Source organism: Vicugna pacos, chromosome 2, assembly GCF_048564905.1.
Source record: "Vicugna pacos chromosome 2, VicPac4, whole genome shotgun sequence".
Lineage (NCBI taxonomy): Eukaryota > Metazoa > Chordata > Mammalia > Artiodactyla > Camelidae > Vicugna > Vicugna pacos.
The window spans coordinates 18,346,711-18,368,407 of record NC_132988.1 but is presented as its reverse complement, the minus strand read 5'-3'; the positions used below and the strand labels follow the sequence as shown (position 1 = coordinate 18,368,407).

Sequence of the window (21,697 nt, the reverse complement as noted above, 5' to 3'; positions counted from 1 at the left end):
GATAGATAATTCATATCATTCAATAAATATTACTGACTCTTAAATGTAAAATCTTATCAGCCAGGGATATAAACTGGAATTGTCAATGGTGATATATGTTTAGTTGTGCTTTGCTCTTCAGTGAATGAAAACAATTAAGAATGGGGAACCTTAACATTTTCAACCTGAAAGAAGACATTTTGCAGGCTTTCCTTGGACAGCATGTCCGTGGCGCAGGCCTGAGGCATATGCCATCAGTGATTCTAAGGAGACTGGTTTGTACTGCATTTGTTCCTGGGTGGAAAATGGCTTTTCATTTGAACTGTGCTTTTGAGTTGGCGGCATGATGGGGTTCAAATAATTTGTTGTTCCTTGCAGATATGTTTCAGCTTTCTTGTGATGTCATTGAAGATTTGCATCATTCTCATTTTTGTCCCTCTTTTTTTTTTCTTTCCCTTTTTCTAGTTCTCCCTCCAGTACTGGTTCCGAGACACAGTGAATACAATCCTCAGCACAGCCTCCTAGCTCAGTTCCGTAACTTAGGACAAAACGAGCCTCACATGCCACTCAATGCCACTTTCCCGGATTCCTTCCAGCAACCCAACAGCCACCCGTTTCCTCATTCTCCCAACAGCAGTTACCCAAACTCTCCTGGAAGCAGCAGCAGCACCTACCCTCACTCTCCGACCAGCTCAGACCCAGGAAGCCCCTTTCAGATGCCAGGTAGGTTGGGATGTGGGGGATGCGCTGTGGTCAGATCAGCTGTGTCATCCCGGTGTCGAGGAGAAGCTGCTCACCTGGCATGGAGCGAGCTTTCCAGCCCTGGTCCAGGGCACTGTGCTCTAAACTCAGGATATGGCTTTGAATGAAAGGAGACCTCGCGGCCAAGTACGCCAGTGTTGTGTTTTCTTTGTCCGGCACAGATGCTTGAATACGTTTTCATTTCTTATTTTGAAAGGTTTTGAAACAGCTGCATCCTGGGAGTGGCGTAGTTAACTGTTAGCAGCCTTTGCTCTTGATAAAAAAGAGAGAGCATGCTGCATGCATTTGCTGTTTTCACGCGAGGAGAAAACCCTGTATAAACACAACCTCAGAAAAGACATTTCCTGGGGGATCCCACCCCACCCACCACTTAATTAAATTTGTTTGAGTGGTGATGTAATCCCAAGAAACATATACTTTAACAACAAAGCGATTGCAACAGAAGCACTAGAAACCATCTGCTTATTTAACTTAGCAAAGACAAAACACCATTATCCTTCCTTTTTATTTTTTAGACTTCTCTGATGGTGTAATGTTTGTCAAATTAAATGATTAATTAGGACCTCATGTTTTTCAAGTTATAGGTTAATAAGCAAGTACTTCAGAACAAAAAATGATTAGGTCGTGCCAGTAGACCTCACGAAGGGTACTCTTAAGCAAATACACTCGACATCTGTTAACATTTCAAGAAGGAAAATGAGTGGGTTGCCGTGTTCATTGGGCCACTTGAAGTGTTTTTAAGCAAATTTGAATTCGACAGCAGAGCTGGTGTGTCCTCATTGAAAAGTCGTACACGCTTGATATTACCATCTTTTTTTGTACATTTATTGCTTTTTAAAAATGTTAAGCCTGTTTATTTTGCATTGTTTTCTTTGCTTTTCAATCCTAAACTATTTAAGGTGAGGGTAGGAGATAGATTAAAAGTCCGATTAATATCATCTGGTGATTTCCCATCCAGCCACTCCACCCCCTCTGGAGCCCATTGGCTCCGATGAACAGGTTGGTGGCAAGGAGATTGTTTCAGAAGGCTTTGGGGCAGTGGTAGACCTTGAGTGGGCCCAAGAATGAAAAAACTGAAGATTATCGCTTGAAATTATACTGTGTACCCGGCTGTCGGAGATTAAGGCACAGGCCAAGCAGAGGGAATACGGAGACGAGAAAGCGAAAGGGGAGGGAGGAGGACCTTGTGGAGCATCGTCGGTGGTGTCTGGTCCCTCCCAGTGGTGCTGGTGCCATGGGGTGTTCGTGACTTTTTCACCAGCTTGTTTGCAGAAATTTACTGGGTTTGGTCTCAGACGAGTCTCTTTGTCTTCATTCCTGGTTGGAAATAAAGAGGAGGCAGTGTTACAGCTGCAGGGAAGAAGCTGAATTAAAAGAAGCTGGAGAAGGGGTGGAAAAGGCATCCAGACCGGGTCCCCGTAGTCCTGACTTCGTGCTCTGAGGCCTGGCCAGCAGCTGGATCCTGGGCGTTAGCAGGTTGTGGTTCAGCTGTAGTCAGTCTGGGAAATCGTGAAGAAACTCTGGAAGAACAGTGTTAGCTATTTGTATGCGATGGTTGCCCTGAGTGGTCTAGAGTACATCCTACTTATTGGTGGTTCCTTAAGGTGAAACTTTGTTCCCTGCTCTGTGGTTTCTGCTACGTGGTACTAGATGGGCTCACCATAGCCCAGGAGGAATTCGTTTTCCATCGCAAAGGATGGTTCCTGGGAAAGCCATACCCTTTCTTTTAAGAAAGCTCAGGACTTGTGTTAGTGTTCTTTGTTTCAAAAACCACACTATTTGCCTCTTACTTGGCATCTGGCTGTGAGCTCTCCAGAAGAAACATATGCAAATTCTGAAATAGAAGATAATTGTGATAAACTGATTCATTTCCTATTATGCTGCTACTAGGGATTTTGAAACTAGTGACTATTTAAGGGAGCAGGGAGAAGGTAGTCCTCTGACTTCTTGAAGTCATAGGAAACTAACAGTTGCAGCCAGGAAGTTGGCCGTAACGGGTCTTAGTTGGTAAATCCCTGAGAGCCTATAGATTTAATGCGAGAGACCCTGAAGCCCATTTTCTTAAGTCCTGGGTGGCTTTCAACTGTTTTCCACCTACCTGGGTAACAACGAAATGCAGAGGTCCTTTCCAAGTGGATTGTGTGAAGGCACGTTTGGATGCCCTTCTGATTGTTTGTAAATGGCATGACCCTGGGTGGGCAGACAAGTTCTGGAACTGGCATGTAGTGCTTTCCTACCACTGCATTTCCACTACAATTGTATAAGATCATGAGATGGTAGTAACTTTCCAAAAATGTACACCAAGTCCAGTGTCTTTAGCATCCCATCTTCTGATGAGGAAGTTGAAACAAGTTTAATTTCTAAGAATTTCAGCACGGAAGAGAGTATGTTTTAAAAGAATATGTTTACTAAGGATAAAGAAATCTTTGTTTCTTTTTTTTCAAAATTTTGTAGCAGATACACCCCCGCCTGCTTACCTGCCCCCTGAAGACCCCATGAGCCAGGATGGCTCTCAGCCCATGGACACGAACATGCTGGCGCCTTCACTGCCCTCAGAAATCAGCCGAGGAGGTAAAACGAGTTGCTGCTGATTCCCTTTTTAGAGCTGAAAGTTTATCTGTCCAAGTATTACTTTTTCTCATAGATTTTTATTAGTCTTTATTAGATCGCTATTTTAGTAAAAGCACAATGAGAGGAGCTGGACAGAAAGAATTCTTTGGGTTTCAGATGAGCCTTTTATAGGGAGAACAAACACACTGACGTAACCAGCGAAGACCTGGGTGTAACTGTGCAGTCATCTGTTTAGAGCATCAGTGCTTAACAAGTTTGGATTGATGATAAAAGAATATTTTTAGGGGATGGACAGGGATAAATTGGCAGTTTGGAATTTGCAGATACTAACTATATATATAAAATGGATAAACAGCAAGGTCCTACTGTACAGCACAGGGAACTATATTCAATACCTTGTAATGGCCTATAGTGAAAAAGAATATGGAAAGGAATACATACGTATATAACTGAATCACTGTGCTGTATGCCAGAAATGAGCAGAAATGAATTTTTAAAAATCTTGAAAAAAAGAATATTTTTAAGTGAAGGCCAAGGGTTATTGAAAAACAGCAAACCTAACAAAACTGAAGGAGCGTTTTCCCTGGTGATTTCCAAAATTAGAAGTTCATGTACCAGGGCTTTCCAGAAGGTTCTTCTGTAGTTGAGAGAGGCACTCCTAAGCCCCGTCTCTTCTGCAGCCCTCATCTGTGAGTGGCTGCAGCGGAAGCTAATCACATGTGTTTCTCTCGTGCTCTGCGCTTGTTGCTAACCTTGCTGTAAGACGGGATTGAGGCACGTGTTCCTCCTCTCCTCACCCTGAAGCGCTCACTTCTCGTCTCCTCTAGTAGAGGTGGGTCTGTGTTACCCTGAGAGAGTGCCTGAGGTGAGGGGGCCGTCACCCTGCCCTGGCTGCAGGGGCAGGTCCAGCAGGTTCGTGAAGCTGAGAACTCGGGTCAGGAAGTGCTGGGAGAATCCCCGAGTAACTGTAAGACGTCATGACCACACTGTTGGCTGAAACTGTCCCCAAGGAACGTCCCTTGGAGGGACGTGCCTCACCATGCACTCAGCTAGGGCATAGAGCATGCAGTTTGTATTCCTTTAACACAAATGGAAGTTAAAATGCAATCAGATTACTAGGTATGTCTTATCTCATCATTCTTATCACTTTTTTGCTGGAGGCACCTCAGACTCTGTCAGTGTTGGTTATATTTTTAAAATATTTTTATTTTACTTAATTTTTTTTTGCAGGGAGGAGGTAATTAGGTTTATTTATTTATTTGACTTTTCAGTAGAGGTGCTGGGGATGGAACCCAGGACCTCAGGTATGCTAGGCATGTGCTCTACCACTGAGCCGTACCCTCCTCCCCGTATTTTTTAAGTTCTTAAAAGTTGATGATGAACTCAAAGAACCTTCCTTTGACGTGCAGTGTAATGAATTGGAATGCATACCTTTTTAATCTGTAAACATTTTTTATGTCTTTTTTACTGGCTCTGTGTTTTATGGTTCCTGAATATTCTCTAGAACATTCTCTCCGACATAGAAATTATGAGCCAACAGATAAAGATGCTGGTTGCAGAAAATAACTCCTGTCTCACACATCTTTGGAATTTGCATTTGGGGAACAGGCTAGCAGGACAGAATGGGCTAACCAGTTGTGAGCATGTGGACCTGCAGCCGTGGTCGTTAGGCCTAAAATGTCTGATTTCAGGAAATAGACCTTTAAATTGCTTTAAATTTTTTCCTTTAAAAGGCTTAAAAATTTTTGCCCACCAGAATAAGTTTATAGTTAATATTTTCATGAGTCAGGGCTATTGGCCTTGTTGTTGTATTTTGGAGGTTTTCCTGGAGCAGGGGTCAGCAGACTGCAGCCCACCAGCTACTTCAGCCTGTTTTTGTAAATAAAGCTTTATTGGAACGCAGCTCTGTTCATTCATGACAGATTATCTGTAGCTGCTTTAGCACGGCCAGGGCACAGCTGAGTAGCTGCAGTCGAGACCGTATGTCCCACAAGACCTTTGTGGCCTTTTACAGAAAAAAAATTACCAGCCTCTGACCCAGATGAATAGTACTGTGAACAGTCCTAATAGCTGATTAAAGCCTTCTGTTAATGATGGCGCAGCCTTCTTTAAGATCTGGCACTTGTAAATCACTAAAAAAATCTGCTCTTTGAAATACAGCTGATGGACTTGGGATGATGCTTAGCAAACAGGGAAGGTGGTAATGTTTTCATCTCACCTGTATAAGTGTAAAGAAAACTAATGTGTGAATTTTTTAAATGATCATTTTTTTTACCGAATTCTAAAGCACAGTGCAGCTTACTATTTGTGGCAGTTGATGTTAAGAGCACAGAGGTAATTCTCCCTTAACAGTTACAGTTCATGCTTACATCCTGGATTTTCTCTTTCTTTCTTTTTTTTTCTTTTTTACGATTGTACACTCCAGGCTTCGTAAACCTCAGATCATTACATATTGGCATCCCGGATATGTATGGTTTGTGTTCCTGGAATCTCTAAAGCAGTGGTATAAGAGGTTTTACTCCAGAAGGAACTTATCTTTAGAACCTTTTAGCTGCAAATGTTTAGAGGCCTGTTCTATTTGGAGATTTGTTAGTCTTAAGAGATTTGACTTAACAAGCTGCATCCTGTCAGTAAAGTTGGGTAATTTCCATTGTTGGCCCATTCTGGGAATGGAGAGACAAAACACACCTGCTCTACAGGACTTAAAGCAAATATAAGGAAGTTAGCATGAAATCTGGATGAGAGAGATATGATTCATTCTTTAAGAATGGCCAGCTGGCAGGATTTCTTCCTGAGTTTGAGGACCCGGAGCAAGGCTGTGGCTGTGATGGTTATTGGAACCTGACGTGAAGTAAAGTAACTTCTTAATAATTGGAAACTGATTTTCTTTGCTTTGAAAAGGCATCGGCATCCTAAGGCTTGTCCCATGTTACCCTTTTTGTGCCAGCACCTTTGGCATACTTCCTGTCGTCTGTTGTTTTCTCCTCACTGGTTTTTTCACTTGCCACTTGCTGCATTTCTCTAGATGGCGATCCAGGGTCAGCGGTGGGGTCATTTCCATGTTGGCACATAACAGAGCAAGCAGTGCGTTGTGAGCGTTCAGCAGGTGCTGCCAGCGTGCTGGCTGAGCTGGCGCCTTGGTGCTCTGATAGTCGTTGGAGAAAAGGATTTTCCAGTTAGAGGGGAATGTCACACTCAGTGGGGAGTACCTGCTTTCGAGATCCCAAACTGCACACCCGATGAGAGCAGTTTGCTCTTCCCCATCTTCATTCCATGACCCTGAGCCAGCTTTACGACACAGTTTCAGTTCTTGAGAGCCCGGGGCCCTCACCATGGCTGACTACACGCTTCTCTTTCTTACAGATGTTCAAGCCGTCGCTTATGAGGAACCCAAACACTGGTGCTCTATTGTCTACTATGAGCTCAATAATCGCGTGGGTGAAGCGTTCCATGCCTCCTCCACCAGCGTGCTGGTGGACGGTTTCACTGATCCTTCCAACAACAAGAACCGTTTCTGCCTCGGGCTGCTCTCCAACGTGAACCGGAACTCCACCATCGAAAACACCAGGCGGCATATCGGGAAAGGTGAGTTTCCAGTTGGACCTCTCTTGAATGTTAATCTGTTGGGTCCCTGTTCCCCCAGGACTCACCTTGTCATTCCTTGTAGCAAACAGCAGATAATACCTACTTGCTCCAGTTTGTAAATATGTTTTCAATTGCATTATCAGGATGGACTTCATTTCCCAACCAGCGATTTTTGTGGTCTGCTTCCTCATGAAAATTGATACTTATTAGCTGAAATAGTGACTTGCTACTCAGGGGCACTGTTCTAGCGTATGTTTTACTGCAGAATGAAATAGCTGGTAAAAAATTCTTTACAACCTCAAACTAAAAGCAAATTAAAACAAGTAAACCTAATGAATTTCAAATGAGTACCATAACTCACTGGAGAAAAAAAAGGAAACTAATCCAGAATAACTTATAAATATGGTATTTGGCCTATATATTCTCAGCCTGGGCCGGGTAAGGTAGAGTGACCGCAAACAAATCCTGAACGCTTTTTAGTAGACTTGATTATTTAGTGGCCATTTGAATGAAACAGTTATGAAACTTTAAGGTGTATTACAAGATTAAGCAAATGACTAACTGTGTGGGTGTTCTGGGAACTGGGGTTTTCACTGCGGATTAAGAGACGCACGAGTGTGGAGGACGGTAACACATAAACCCTGTGGAGGTATCGGCGTGAAACCATGCTTTTAGCAGTATGTGTATGTACGTGTATATGCATGTTTCTGTTCTCCTGTACACGTGTGTGTGTATGAGTACACATAGAGACGTGTCTGTACATGCATACAGTGTCTGATCTGTCTGCTGAAAGGGCCAAGAGGCAAAGATACCCGGTAGCAATAAGCACATCTAGTGCTCAGATCATCATCTCTTACCACCATTTCCCACTGAGAGGAACCAGGGCTTCTGGAGAAAGGACTGACTCCAAGGCCAGGACAGGTAGGCACAGGATGAGCATGAAGCATTTTGTTATGTCCGAAAGTAAACAAGTACTTGCACACGTGCGGGAGGTATGTCACAGGGGCCAACTCGGAGGGACTTCCACTGGCCACCTGTGGGGGGTTTGAGCACCAAAATGATTAAATACAGTAATGAATTTAAACTACTGGAAAACAATACTAATTCATAAGGCCACGCATGACCATAAGAAATAAAGAAATGGATGAGGCAGGCGGACTGGTGAATGTGGACTGAGTGGTCAAATTGGAAGGCCCCCATTTTGCAGCCATCAGGCAAGAATCATCAGTGGATGCTAAATACTGAGAGAGGTTTTTAGGAGAACAGGTACTTGCGTGGTCTTTAAGTGTCTCCTCACAGACTACCTATTACTTACAAGGGAGAATAACAATCAGTCATTATATAGTGGAGAAATTGGACAACAGTGTGACTGGGAGAGTGAAATGGTCATCCCGAGCAAGAGGCAGACGGATACCATACACCTCCAGCCGTGGGGCCGAAGAAGGACGTAGCACCACCTGCAGAATCCCAGTGGAGGTTGCAAGTCTGACGCTAACCACGGGGTGACTTCACACACACCCTAGACGAGGAACGTTCTGTTTAAAAGGGTGAGGAGGAACTGTGTTCTTCCAGAATATCAGTGTCAGAAGACAAAGGTATGAGAATGTTCCAAATAAAAAGAGGCTACAGAGAGGTGACTGCTCCGTGTAATAACCTGACCCCAGATGTGACCCCGTACCACACAGGGAAAGAGTATTACGAAGAACCAAAATCAGAATGTGAGTGGTTGATAAGATAGAAGTATTTTGTCAGCACTCCATGCACTAGCATTGCTGACTGTGCTGTGTTTTATAAGAGAACATCTCTCTTAGGAAATACACACTTAAGTATTTAGGGGTAAAGGGTCATGATGAAATGGTTCAGGAAGAAATCATATATATATAAATATATATATTTCTATTTAGATACATACATAGATATAGATATCTCTCCATCTAAAACAGTCCTGTGTCAGAATATGTCCACGTATGTGAGTGTATGTGTGTACACAAGGGTGTCTGGAAGAGTCGTGGGGGAGGCGCCGATGTTGAGTGAACTGTCACAATGGGTGAATCCGGATAATGGGTATACAGGTGTTCTTTGTTGTTTTTCTCTGTGGCTTGTTCTGTTTCTATAAACTTGAAATTATTCCCAGAGTGAAAGTTTTTTAGATGACCTGCTATGAAATTTGGAACAGTGGACCAAATTAAAAGGTTATTAAGGGTTCACTCCCCAGTACCGCCATTAAAATAAATAAGTAAATAAACCTAATTACCTCCCCCCTAAACAACAACAACAAGAACAACAAAAAGGTTATTGAATAGAAGCTTAAAAGACATTGGAGATGTAGTGTAACATTTAATCCTGGAAACAAAAGCAAAAACAAAAAACAAGTCCTCTTTAAACAGGAATGGATAGTTCCTTAGTATGAGTGAGGAAAAAGAAAAACCTAAACTACACGTTTAATGATGAAATGCTAGAACTTAACGTTCATCTCCTATAGATCTCTTTCCCTGGTCTGTAAACCCCTGAAACCGTATGTAAACCCAGTTTGGCATACATTTGGGACAAAGGGATGTATTTCTCATTAAGTTGACCACTACCCCGGAGTAGTAAAAAGCCCCTGTGCTCTGGAACATTCCTATTAACAGTCAGGAAGAAAGTAAGTGTTCTGGGAATGCTGTTATTTAAGATTGTTCCAGATGCCGTGACTCGTGCACTCAAATGGAGAATCACAGATTACGGAAATGAGCCAAAATTGTCATTATATGTAGATGATATGATTAACTAATTGATAATATTCTTGGGATAGACTCTTGAAGTGAAATTAGAAGGTCAAAAGCTCTTGATGTATTTTGCCAAATTATTTTCTAGAGAGCTTTGATTAATTTCCACTCATGCCAGAAGTCTGTGAGTGTCCTTCCTCCTTTAGTCCTTCAGAATTACTTATGGTCATTGTGTCTCTTCAAATGATATGATTGTTTATCTAGAAACTGCTAAAGCATCTTATTTTTAGAAATTACACGTCAGTTTTCTTTAATCTGACAATAACCCGTCAAAAAATATAATGGAGAGGAAAATCACATCCCCAGTAGCATCAGAATACATAAAGTTCTTGGAAATAATCTGAAACAGCAGTATATGAGAACTATGTAACTGAGAGAAAGAAAATCTGAATTAAAAAAAACAGGCAATCTGTGTTCCTTAAGATTAAGGCCTAATATTGTGAGAACATTTTAAGGGTATTAATTCTTCCTAATTTAATTCATAGTTTAAAACAATCCATGTCAGAATCACAATGTAATATTTTCTGAAAGTTGGAAAATGTATTGTGAATATTACCTGGAAGGATAAACAAGTGAAAATAGCTAATTTTTTTAAATGGAATATAGTAAAGAAAAAAATTCTTGATGTGAGGGTTAATCAAAGATTATGCAACCACAATTAAATTGGTGTGCCCACAAAACAATAGAATAAATTAAACTCAGACTGTATACTGTATTTAAAATTTTAACGTATGTAAATGAAGCATAATTGGTAGAGTCTTCTAATGGTCCTACAGTAACAAAGTTAGCTTTTGGGGGAGGCTGGGGGATTGAAAACCTGACCTAATTCATTCCATATATGCAAATGGATTAATGAGCTGAATTTTTTTAGGGCAAGCTATTTAAAAAACTAGAAGGAAATACATTGATCAGAGAGGCAGAAATATTCTAAGCATTGAAAGCAACAAAAAAAAAAATGACAGACTTGTCTACTTAAGATTTCAGTGTCATCCCCAAGGTTAAAAAATATATATATACCAGGAACAAAATTAAAAGACAAAAGACTAACAGGGAAGCAAATAGGAAATAAATTATTTCTATCTTTCTTATATGTGCAGCTCATAAAAAAATAATAAACACTAGAACCCCAGTAAATAGGGTAAATAGGTAAGAAATATGAACAGTAAATCCATAAGAGAAACCCAGATGGCCAGTAAACAGAGGAGAGCATTTCCAGGCTCACATGCAAATTAAAACAGTATTGTTTTCCAGCTATAAATTAGGGGAATTTTGTTGTTTTAAACTCAGACTCGACACTGGCACGGGAAATGAGAAAGGCACTCAGCCGCTGCTGGAGAGAGTGTAAATTGATACAAGCACTCCGGACAGTCGTTTGGCAAAGTGAATCAAGAGCCTTCGATCCAAGTAATTTAACTTCCAGGAATTTCTCCTAAGGATATTATCAAAAATTATGCAGAGACATTGATCACGGCATTGTTATAATTGCAGAAAATTAGCATCAACAGGGTGGCCCAGTAATGGGAGAATCCTTTAAATAAGTTGTTGGATTTATGCAGTCATGTAGGTGTGTTAAATGTTTGCAGAGGAAGTTTAATGATACTCAGAACCGAATGAGACATGTCCTAACAGCTCTTGCCTCTGGGTCACTACAGGAGTGATAATATTTTCTCTTCTTTACATTTTGTTTCGCTTTCTAAATTTTCTAAAATGAAAATTCCTCATTTTTATAATCAGAGAAAAGTAACACACACACAAACACACTGTTAAATTGTTTTCTCTACGTCAGACAGAAAAGTGGGCTTTCTGCTCCACCAGCTACTCCATTGTTACAGAAGCCTTAGCCATTGTGTGTAGTATAAACCCGACGCGCAGTGTTTCGGATGGGATAACAGTCTTAGCATTGACTGAGCCAGAGTTACCTGCACAGCTGATCGTTGAAAGCCACATGGGATGTGACTGTTTGCTGGGTGGCCTCTAATCTTGTGGGGCTTTGTCAGAATGGTCTTTTCCCCTTTCTGTCTGTCTGTCTTTTTCTTTCTTTTTTTTTTTCTTTTTAAAGGCTGGTTAAGATCAATTTCCTACACTCCTGGCACTCTTGATCTCACAGGAAGGAGTCTGGAGCAGATAGTTCAGTAAGATCAGATTCCACGCAGTATGAATTATTTTTCTAGGTTTCTTTCCCCTGGACCTTACATCTTCCAGCTCTCAGCAGTACTTCCTCCCCCTGTGGTTTTCTGGTTCTTTTGCTTCTCTCAGTTCTCCCTCCCCGCACCCTAAAAATCTTCAAACACCTTAGCTACAAAATAAATGCAAGAGAGCTTATGTGATGAGTGTGTGTAGGACCTGATAATCAGATCTAGTTTCATCGTGCCGTGGTTTTAAAGTGAGAACATGCTCTCAGTCCATGGCCACGTAGGGCATGAAACGCTTTTCAAAATGAAATTGCCGTGCTCCGTTACTGACCTCGCTGTGTTATTTCCTAGAAAACTCCTAGACGTGCATGTTCACATACAGGCATTGTATCACCTGCTGCAGTTGACTGAGATTTATCACCTGTGCAAGACTTGGAGCATGTCTTTATCTCATCCACCAAAGTTTAAATCCATGTAAATGTATATTCCGAGGCTACGCTGATGCTTTTCAGCTGTAAAAGAACGATAATGACCAAATTCTACGCTGTCTCCCTGCAGGAGTTCATCTGTATTATGTCGGAGGCGAGGTATATGCCGAGTGCCTCAGCGACAGCAGCATCTTTGTGCAGAGTCGGAACTGCAACTACCACCACGGATTTCATCCCACAACCGTTTGCAAGATCCCCAGTGGGTGTAGTTTGAAAATTTTTAATAACCAAGAATTTGCTCAGTTACTGGCGCAGTCTGTGAACCACGGCTTCGAGACAGTCTACGAGCTCACAAAGATGTGTACTATTCGCATGAGCTTTGTGAAGGTAAGCGAGCTCTGAGTCCTCCCATCAGGGTTTAAGGCACCCCTGCGTTACATGTAAATCTGTGTCCTCTTGATACGTGTCCACAGAAGCAGCCAGCTTATTATCTAGGCATTTTTAAACTTTAACAAGGGTGTCAGCTATTAGGAAACTATCACTGGAATGTACGAGTGCTTGTGTTAAATGTCAGGCTTTACTAACTCTTCTTTATGCAAATGGCACTATTTTAGCTACTGTAATACTGTTAGTTAGAATGTCGTGTTATGTATGTAACATATAATTTAAATGCCTGGTTGTCTTATGAGATCAGCTCGATAAACTCACACCCCTCTTTTTTTTTTCATTCTGTGTTTTTAGTACTTTTACGCTAGTAACACTTGTTGCTTTTGTTTCAACCGTAAGCAAGTGATCTTTTCTGTGAAAATACAAGTGCATCACCCTGGGATTTATTTTTGACTGGTCAGTTTTTTTTTTTGGTGGTTCCAGTAAAGCTTGTGATGGTCTGATAATTCAAGGGTTCATAAGGCTCCTGCCTGAACGCTCAGATCATGTTGTGAACTTTGAGATGCCATGGAAATGTAAAAAAATTTAAATATCTAATTAAATGTATGAGTCAGTAACTTATTCTAGTGGCTGACTGAGTTGTCTCTGAATCCTCAAAGATAAATTTTCCTCCTCTGTGACCCTGAGAAACAAAACTAATTATATATTCGGGTGAGGCAATCTTTTATGCCCTGTCTTCAGGAGCTCACCAAACTTGTTGTTAAACCCGTTCTGTGATGCATTTATTACAGAGGGTAATTTTGGAACTTCATTTTGTTAATCATCCTTTACAGCAAAGATATCTTTCCCTGAGTATCCTTTCTTCCCTACTTATTTGAGTCATAGTAGCAGATTTTCAGTGTGTTCTCTTAGTGTTTGTTTTCTTGAAACATGATTTAACAGATCCATATAGTCTAGTGTGGTACCTTTTTAGTGTTGAAAGAGGTTTTTTGGTTTTTTTTTTTAACCTTTTAAAGAGGTTTACCTGTATGCTGTGTACCTGTGAGACTTCAAAGAGCTTTCTCATCTGTTATTAACGTGCACTGTTTATTTTTTGACTTAGCATTTTGACTAAGATGAATTTTAAAATGAGGACAGTGACTTGCCAGTGTTGGTTTTTTGGGGTTTTTTTTTTTTTTTAACCAGTGTTGTTTTGTTTGTTGTTTTTACTGATTTGGAGAAAGGAAGACCTCTTGAGAGCCAGGAGACTGAGGTTCTAGTTCTGACTGTGTGATTAAGGCCCAGAGATCCCTTCCTGACCCCCATGTTCATTACCTTTAAAATGGGGCAGTTGGAAACTGTGGAATCATTACTGAGGTCCTTTGAAGAGTGTATTATCATCGAAGGACCGCTCTAGGAGAATTTATGACTCTGATGCTTCAACTGACTTTCTCCTCAAACTCATTTCTTATTGATTACTCAGTCTACTTTAATGATTTTACTTTTACATATTTTTAATTATTTACTTTTACACAAGTAAAAACAACCTTTACACTGATAAAAAGTTTATAATGCAAAATACACATTAAAAATGTATTAGGTTTCATTCATTCAGCAAACATTTTTAGCCCTATTCCAAAGAATTAACATGAAGTTGAAAAAGCCCCTCAAGTCTCTAGCTTCAAGATGCTTATGGCCTGGTCCGTGTTTAATAATGAAGTGATAAGTAGTGAAATGAAGGGTTACACAAGCTGTGATGGGTATACCTGGAAAGTTGAATTTGGAGAGTTAAACAAACATCTTATTTTTATTTTAATAAGTCCTTATTTAACTCCTGCTGACATGATGAAGGGCAGCTATTCATTATATGTTGGCAACAAAAGATGTGTGCATGGTACAGCAGTGTTCTTTATTATCACAAGGACTGCACACTTTGCCCTCTCATACTTAATCTCTTAGAGAAAGGATTTAGAAAATTGTACTAATATTAATAGCCAGTTTTGTACTATTTTTTAAAGATGATCAATTTGAGACTTTAATATAAACATGCATTTGATAAATTATTTGCACAGTAAACTCCCCATATCTGAAAAATGTAAAAGTCATTTTAGCTGAACAAGCTTTTCTGGAGTTTCTGCTTTGTGCCGATCACTGTGCCAGGTATTTGAGATCAAAGATAAGTAAGATCTGGTTCCCGCCTCCAAAGAACTTACTGTCTAATGCGGGGAACGTGCACATAAACAAACCTTTTAATTAAACTTAGCAGGTTGTTGATAATATGTACAAATGAATGGATGTTTATACATAAGCAGTTCATGTATCACAGCTTTCTCCTGAAAGTTCTGATATTTAGATACATTTCTTGAAATTCCTGAAAATAAGTAGTTAGCAGAGATAAATGGTACCCAACCTTCTCTGACATCTCTCGTGAAACAGTTATTTATCAGAACCTCATTTTCCATCGTCCACCACACCAGTGAGGTTTTGATGTTTGCAATAGCAAAATTAGTTTTTTTGCATAAGGACTTTCTTCTGTCAACTTCCATGTCCTACTTCAGTCATTCTGAGGATGTCTGGCAAGCTACCTTCTTGTACAAAAGAATAATGGAATCTATTGGGGGGAGGGTATAGCTCAAGTGATAGAGCGCATGCTTAGCACGCACAAGGTCCTGGGTTTAATCCCCAGTATCTCCTCCAACAATAAATAAATAAACCTAATTACCTCCCCCTCAAAAAAAAATACGGAATTTATTGATTCAAGGCAATGGTTAGTTATTACTAATTAATTTTTGGATGTGTATGAGCTTCAGTGGCAAAATAGGAGGAAATAGAATGTCAGCTCATCTACCATGCCTTTTTCCTTATTTTCTTGATGATAAAATGAGAATTTAACAGTATCTATTACAATATCAGTAACATAATGGGCAAGGAAAATGAAAGAAAATATCTTTATTAAGACAGTCTTATAGTGTATTTTAGACTTTTCATTCCCCAAGACCAGTACCTCTTAATCTGGAATCTACGTGTGGACTCTGGGGAGCTGTGAAATTGCCTACCAAGTCATGTGTGTGCGTCGATGCACACAAAGCAGTTGTTTTGTGGAGAGAACCATGTCTTTAATTGGAATGTCTGATTATGTGAACTCTTTTTGCTTCCTAAGTTTAACCACTGACTTAAGCAAGTTAAATGACCTCCAGTGTTGTTTCTAGGGTTGGGGAGCAGAATACCACCGCCAGGATGTGACCAGCACCCCCTGCTGGATCGAGATCCATCTGCACGGCCCCCTCCAGTGGCTGGATAAAGTTCTTACTCAGATGGGTTCACCTCATAATCCTATTTCATCCGTGTCCTAAACGGCCTCGGGCTTCTGCCTCTTGAAAACTATTGAGCCTTGCATGTACTTGAAGGATGGATGAGTCAGACACCTTCGAGAACTGACAACGGAGCCTTGATCATACTTGACCTCTGCGACCAACTGTTGGATTCAGAAATTTTAAAAGCTTGGTAACATACTGTTGATATCGAGAACCTGTTTAGTTTACATTGTAACGTTCTGTTGTAAAGTCAACTGAAATGCATACTTTTCGCAGGACTTTGCATATAGTTAAAGGAGAGATGGCCAAGCCAGGGACAAATCATCTATTGGAAAAATGGTCCTAAGAGATTCTTCTGTGTTTGGCACTTTAAGGTCATCGTGTGGCAGAAGTTTAGCATTAATAGTCTTGCTGACGTGTGTTTTTATCAGGTTTAGAGCCCAGGTGGAGTCTTCTCTTCATGGGTTTTCATAATATTTTAAAACTGTTTGTTTAGTAATGGTTTTTGTTTGTTTGTTTTTTAAGTAAAGGTTAATCTTGATGATATACATAGTAATCTTCCTAAAATTGTATGCTGACCATACTGCTGTCAGAATAATGTTAGGCATATGCTCTTTGCTAAATATATATGTACAGAATATTTGGAAGTTAGGAATTGATTAGACTAGTGGATTTAGGAGTATTGGAGGGGGTGGGGGGAGTGGGAAATGACAAATGTAGAATATACTGTAAAATTCAGTTTGTTGCTTTAAAGAAACAAACTGATGTCTGAATTTTGCTGTGTTTCAATTTTTTAGAGATTTTATCCTACTTTTTTTTTTTTTACATCTTCTATCCCATCCTCTCCAAAAAAACAGTTATGCAGCTGGTTAATTCATGTAACTGTGAGAGCAAATGAATAATTCCTGCTATTCTGAAATTGACTGTCTGTATGTTTCAATACCAATGGTATGGAGTGCTTGAATTTAATAAGCAATTTTTATGGAGTTTACAATACAGATATAGGCTTTAATTTTCAAGTGAATTGTTTGCCAAACCTAGTAACTCTTAAATATCTGGAGGATTTAAAGAACATCCCTGTTTAAATCCATTTCAAACTTTTTAAATTTTTTTGTACTATGCTTGGTTTTATTTTTCTTCTGCTAATCTTTTATATTCACTTAACGCTCTCGTACATCAAGTACTTTTATTCCAAAACTAGTGGGTTTTCTCTACTGGAAGTTTTAAATAAACCTGTCGTTATTGCTTACTTTGATTAAAAATTTGTTGTTTCCTTTATTCACACACTAGATTTTAGGATAAAAAAAATTAACTACTCTTTTGAGAGATTTTTCTCAAATCTCCTTTGCCAAATATGACAAACCAAATTACTAAAAAAAACTAAATTATAGAGACAGGGAGACTGAAACATGAAAAGAGTAGAGTCACTTTAAATCAGAAAAGAAAGGACATATGGAACTTGAAAAATTAAGAAAATGCTAACTTGCAAAATCTGGAATTCCAGATCTAAATATGCAAACTTTTTTACATGAGGAATTTCAGCAGCAGAAGCCATCACTGGTGGATACCACTTAGTCAACCGAAAGTACCAGTTTCTAGACTTCAGATGGGGGAGGAACAAGAACTAAAACTTAAGTGAGAGACAGTGCGTCTCCATCTACGTGGGTCTGGGATGATCCCGTCCCCTCTCTCCCGGCCCACCCCACCCCCAAGAAGAAATTTGCCCACGAAGGACACAGATTAGGGGGGACTCATATTCTTCCCTGGCCAGATACATGCCACTCTTTCTCTTGTACATTTTTATACCTCTTTCCCAGAGGTATTTATCAGCCCCATTTATTCCTCTGACTATGACCAAGCTGAAATTTTGACTGCATTTTGCTGTCTCCAGAAACATGACACTGTATGTACGTATAGAAAGCCCTGGAGGGAAGACTTTCATTATAACAAACTCACACAAGCTTTCCCAGGCCTTCTCACTTGTGTGAACCTCCAAGTCATCATCTGTGAAATGGAGATAATGTTGTGTCCTTATCACAAAGTTCAGGGGAAGATCTATTGGAAGAAAAATGTGTGTGAGAAGAGAATACCTGGGAAAAACACAGCTGCTGTGCGAGCTGGGGTTGCTGTTTTCCCCCTTACCTGCCAAGTCATTCCTGGCCCAGGTGATCTGGATACACGATGGTGATCGATGAGCTCTGCTCAAAGGAGATCAATCATTAAGACTCTTGGGCTTCAACTATGAAATATAACTGGAAATTATCTTAAGAATAAAGAGCTCAGGTCAGGATTTTTCACCATATTCCTAGTGGACAGCTAATTTGGGCTTTCCCTGACTCCCCGGGGCTGCCTACTGGGACAGTTATGCAAGTGGTTAATTGGTGTGGCATTGCTGGCAGCCAGCTTGGAGATCTACCAGTTGGCACTCCCAGATCGTCCAGGAAGTTGAAACCTACTGGGTCCAGGACCCGAGGAGCTGGTAGCGTGGTGCATAAATCAGCCCTTGATGCTCAACTGCAATTATTTATATTTTTGGTAAAATCTTAGGATCATTGTCATCAGCCATAGGAGGTTTTTAAGTCTCCTGGAAGTTTTGGGTTTTTTTTTTTTCAATTGAAGTATAGTTGATTTACAATGTTGTGTTAATTTCTGATGTACAGCATAGTGATTCAGTCATACACACACACACACACACACACACACACATATATTCCTTTTCATATTCTTTTTCATTATAAGCTATTACAAGGTATTAAATATAGTTTCCTGTGCTATACAGTAGGACCTTGTTATTTATCTGTTTTTTATATAAAGTAGTTAGTATGTGCAAATCCTGAACCCCCAATTTATCCCTTCCCACTGGTAACCATAAGTTTGTTTTCTATGTCTGTGAATCTGTCTCTGTTTTGTAAATAAGTTGTGTCCTTTTTTTAGGTTCTACATATAAGTGATTTTAGTATTTTTCTCTTTCTGGCTTACTTCACTTAGTATGACAACCTCCAGGTCCATTCATGTTGCTGCAAATGACATGACTTTATTCATTTTTATGGCTGGATAGTATTCCATTGTATAAATATACCACAACTTTATCCAGTCATCTGTTAATGGACATTTAGGTGTTTCCATGTCTTGGCTATTGTAAATAGTGCTGCTGTGTACTCTGGGGTGCATGTATCTTTTTGAATTAAGAGTTTCCTCTGGACATATGTCCAGGAGTGAGATTGCTGGATCATACGGTAAGTCTGTTTTCCATTTTTTAAGGAGCCTCCATACTGCTCTCCATAGTGGCTGTACCAAATTACGTGCCCACCAGCAGTGCAGGAGGGTTCCCTTTTCTCCACAGCCTCTCTAGCATTTATCATTTGTGGACTTTTTAATGATGGCCATTCTGACCGGTATTAAGTGATACCTCATGGTAGTTTTGATTTGCATTTCTCTTATAATTAGCAATGTTGAGTGGCTTTTCATGTGCCTGTTGGCCATTTGTGTGTCTTCACTGGAGAAATGTTTGTTTAGGTCTTCAGCCCATTTTTTGATTGGGTTTGTTCTCCTGGAAGTTTTAATTAAAGGGATGAAAAAGTCAAAACTCTTTGTTGTGATTACTAGAAAAAACGTAAGCTAGTTCAACAAACAAACAAACAAACAAAAGCAATGTGAACTGTTTCATAGAAGACATACTTTCCGCCCCTAAGAAGCCACTCGCTAGCTGGGGTGATTAGAAGCGGGGGGCCCTGGCACCCCTGCCTCACTTCACCACCTCATAGTATTTGACCTCTAGCAGACTTCTGAACTTCTATGCACCTGTCTCCTTATCTGTAAAATAGAGGCAATAAAGCCTGTCTCCCGGGTTACCATGGAGATGAAGTCAATACAGGCAAAGCACTTAGAACCTCTCAGTGAGTATTAATACTACTGACCAGGTCTGGCTCAGAAGACAAATTGAAAAGAGTTCAAGTCAACAAACGTTTGATGGAGACCTACTTACCTTTAAAGCATTTAGTAAGCACAGTGGGAAGCCCCGACCGCAAGGACTTCACAGTCCTGTGAGAGAAACCCAAAGGGAGAAGCGATTCATGAGTGTCCACTGACGGGCTGCGTGCCCGGTGTCCACACATCTCCTTCATCCTCACAAGAACATGTGAGTTTCTACTCCATCCTTGACTCCTCGTGTCATTTTTTTTTAATGAATGAGGAAACTAGTTCAGAAGCTGAATAACCTGTCACAAGTCACCTAGCTCTAGGTAGTATGGGAATCAGTTTCAATTCAGGTCTGACTTAAAAATCCAGAGTTAATTCCATTATATTCTTAATCTTTTCAGTTTGCAGACATATAAAATTACTGTAAAATAAGGCAGAATGAAAAAAGTACAGAGGAGGTCAGAGTAAAGGAAAAAAATTGGGGCTTGGCCAAGTGGAACCCAGTAAAGGTTTTTTTTTTTTACAGAGAAAGTGGTGTTTAGGGTTGAACCTGGAGGGATGGAAGCATTTTGATATTTGGAGAAAACTTGGAGCAAGACAACAGCCTGAGTTAGAAGTGTGTGTGACAGATGCCTGTAGTTTGGAACATTCCAGCACCTGCCCACCAATTTCTTTCCTTTTTTTCTTTTTTAATTTTTTCAGGCATAGCAAGGTAATTTAATGAAATAGTGTTTTTAAAAAGTACCTAAGCCTCAGTAATCCATGAGGAAATTTCAGTTTGTCCAACATACGTGTGATTGGAGACCGAGAGACAGAGGAGGGGATAGGAATGAGAAAAAAAGTAACCATTTTTTCCCAAATTTGTGTATGTATATATACACATATGTATTTATATATGTATAATATATGCATATATAAAACTTCCCACCAATTTCTAAAGACACACCTCCAACCCACAGGATGACTGTGGGATTTGTCACACAGTAAAATGTGATGTCCCTTCTGGCCACTGTCAGGTGGTCCAGGCGGGAGCTGTCCTTCTGGGACTGTAAGAAGGAATAGAGTTTCTCTGTGCCTGGTGGAAGCTATAGTAAACCTTGGGGATTAAGAGATGTCTCCTGCCATCTCTTCTGCTCTCTGGGCTGGCGACGGAGAGAGACAGGGTTCTCAGGGCATCTGGGTTCACGGGTCTGGGATTTACCAAGTGCTGCCACATTTTTGTTCGTGGCTATCCTGGGACACACCAGAATCTTAATGGAGAACCCCTTCTTATGCTTCATGTAGTCTGATTTGGGTTTTTGTTACCTGCAAGCAAATGTGATTTAAGCAATACAGTATGAACATATCTTGACTTTTTAAAGATAGATCACTTTTATAGATAATTTCCTTTTAACCCAAACAATTGTTGTTCACTCAAGATTTTAAAAGTCCAAGAAAAACCAAAAGAAGAAGGTAGAAGTCACCCATCCTAACCCTTGAAAAGTAAATTAAAAAGTTTTACGACAATCTGGCAGAGAGCTGTTCAGCAGGCTGTAGGAAATTCAGGTCTAAAGGTTGGTCTTATTAGTAGAGAGATGATGACTGGCTCCGACTGGCTAAGCAGTTACCAGCACCAGCCCTGTGCAGCCACCGTGCTGGGTATAAACGTGGGCAAATCCTCAGCCCCGCCCTCAAGGAGTCTGCCCTGTGCTGAGAGAGGCAGACACATGAATAAACAGTGACACGTGCTGTGACCGTGAGGAGCACAGAAGGGGACATAATCAGGACCAGACGAGTAAGGGAAGACTTCTCAGAGGAGATGGTGCCTCCAGGTTCAGTCTAGTGAGCCAACCAGGAGAGATCCGGGCACAGGATATGTAGGGGAGGACGTGTGCCAG

At 40.4% G+C, this 21,697-nt stretch overlaps 1 protein-coding gene across 13 annotated transcripts in view; it reads left to right on the top strand.

Moving 5' to 3' along the window:
• The window catches only part of SMAD1 (SMAD family member 1), a 68,406-nt gene extending 51,242 nt beyond the window's left edge, over nucleotides 1–17,164 (top strand). For 12 of the 13 annotated variants that reach the window (XM_072976277.1, XM_072976261.1, XM_072976268.1 and 9 more), the window contains 5 exons: nucleotides 445–702; nucleotides 3,196–3,312; nucleotides 6,676–6,897; nucleotides 12,353–12,609; nucleotides 15,798–17,164. In XM_072976277.1, coding sequence (XP_072832378.1) covers nucleotides 445–702; nucleotides 3,196–3,312; nucleotides 6,676–6,897; nucleotides 12,353–12,609; nucleotides 15,798–15,941 — 998 coding nt within the window. In that variant the 3' untranslated portion in view covers nucleotides 15,942–17,164. The remainder of the gene's footprint in view (nucleotides 1–444; nucleotides 703–3,195; nucleotides 3,313–6,675; nucleotides 6,898–12,352; nucleotides 12,610–15,797) is intronic. The other variant, XM_031692441.2, reaches the window with a different exon arrangement.
• The last annotated feature ends 4,533 nt before the right edge of the window (nucleotides 17,165–21,697 follow it).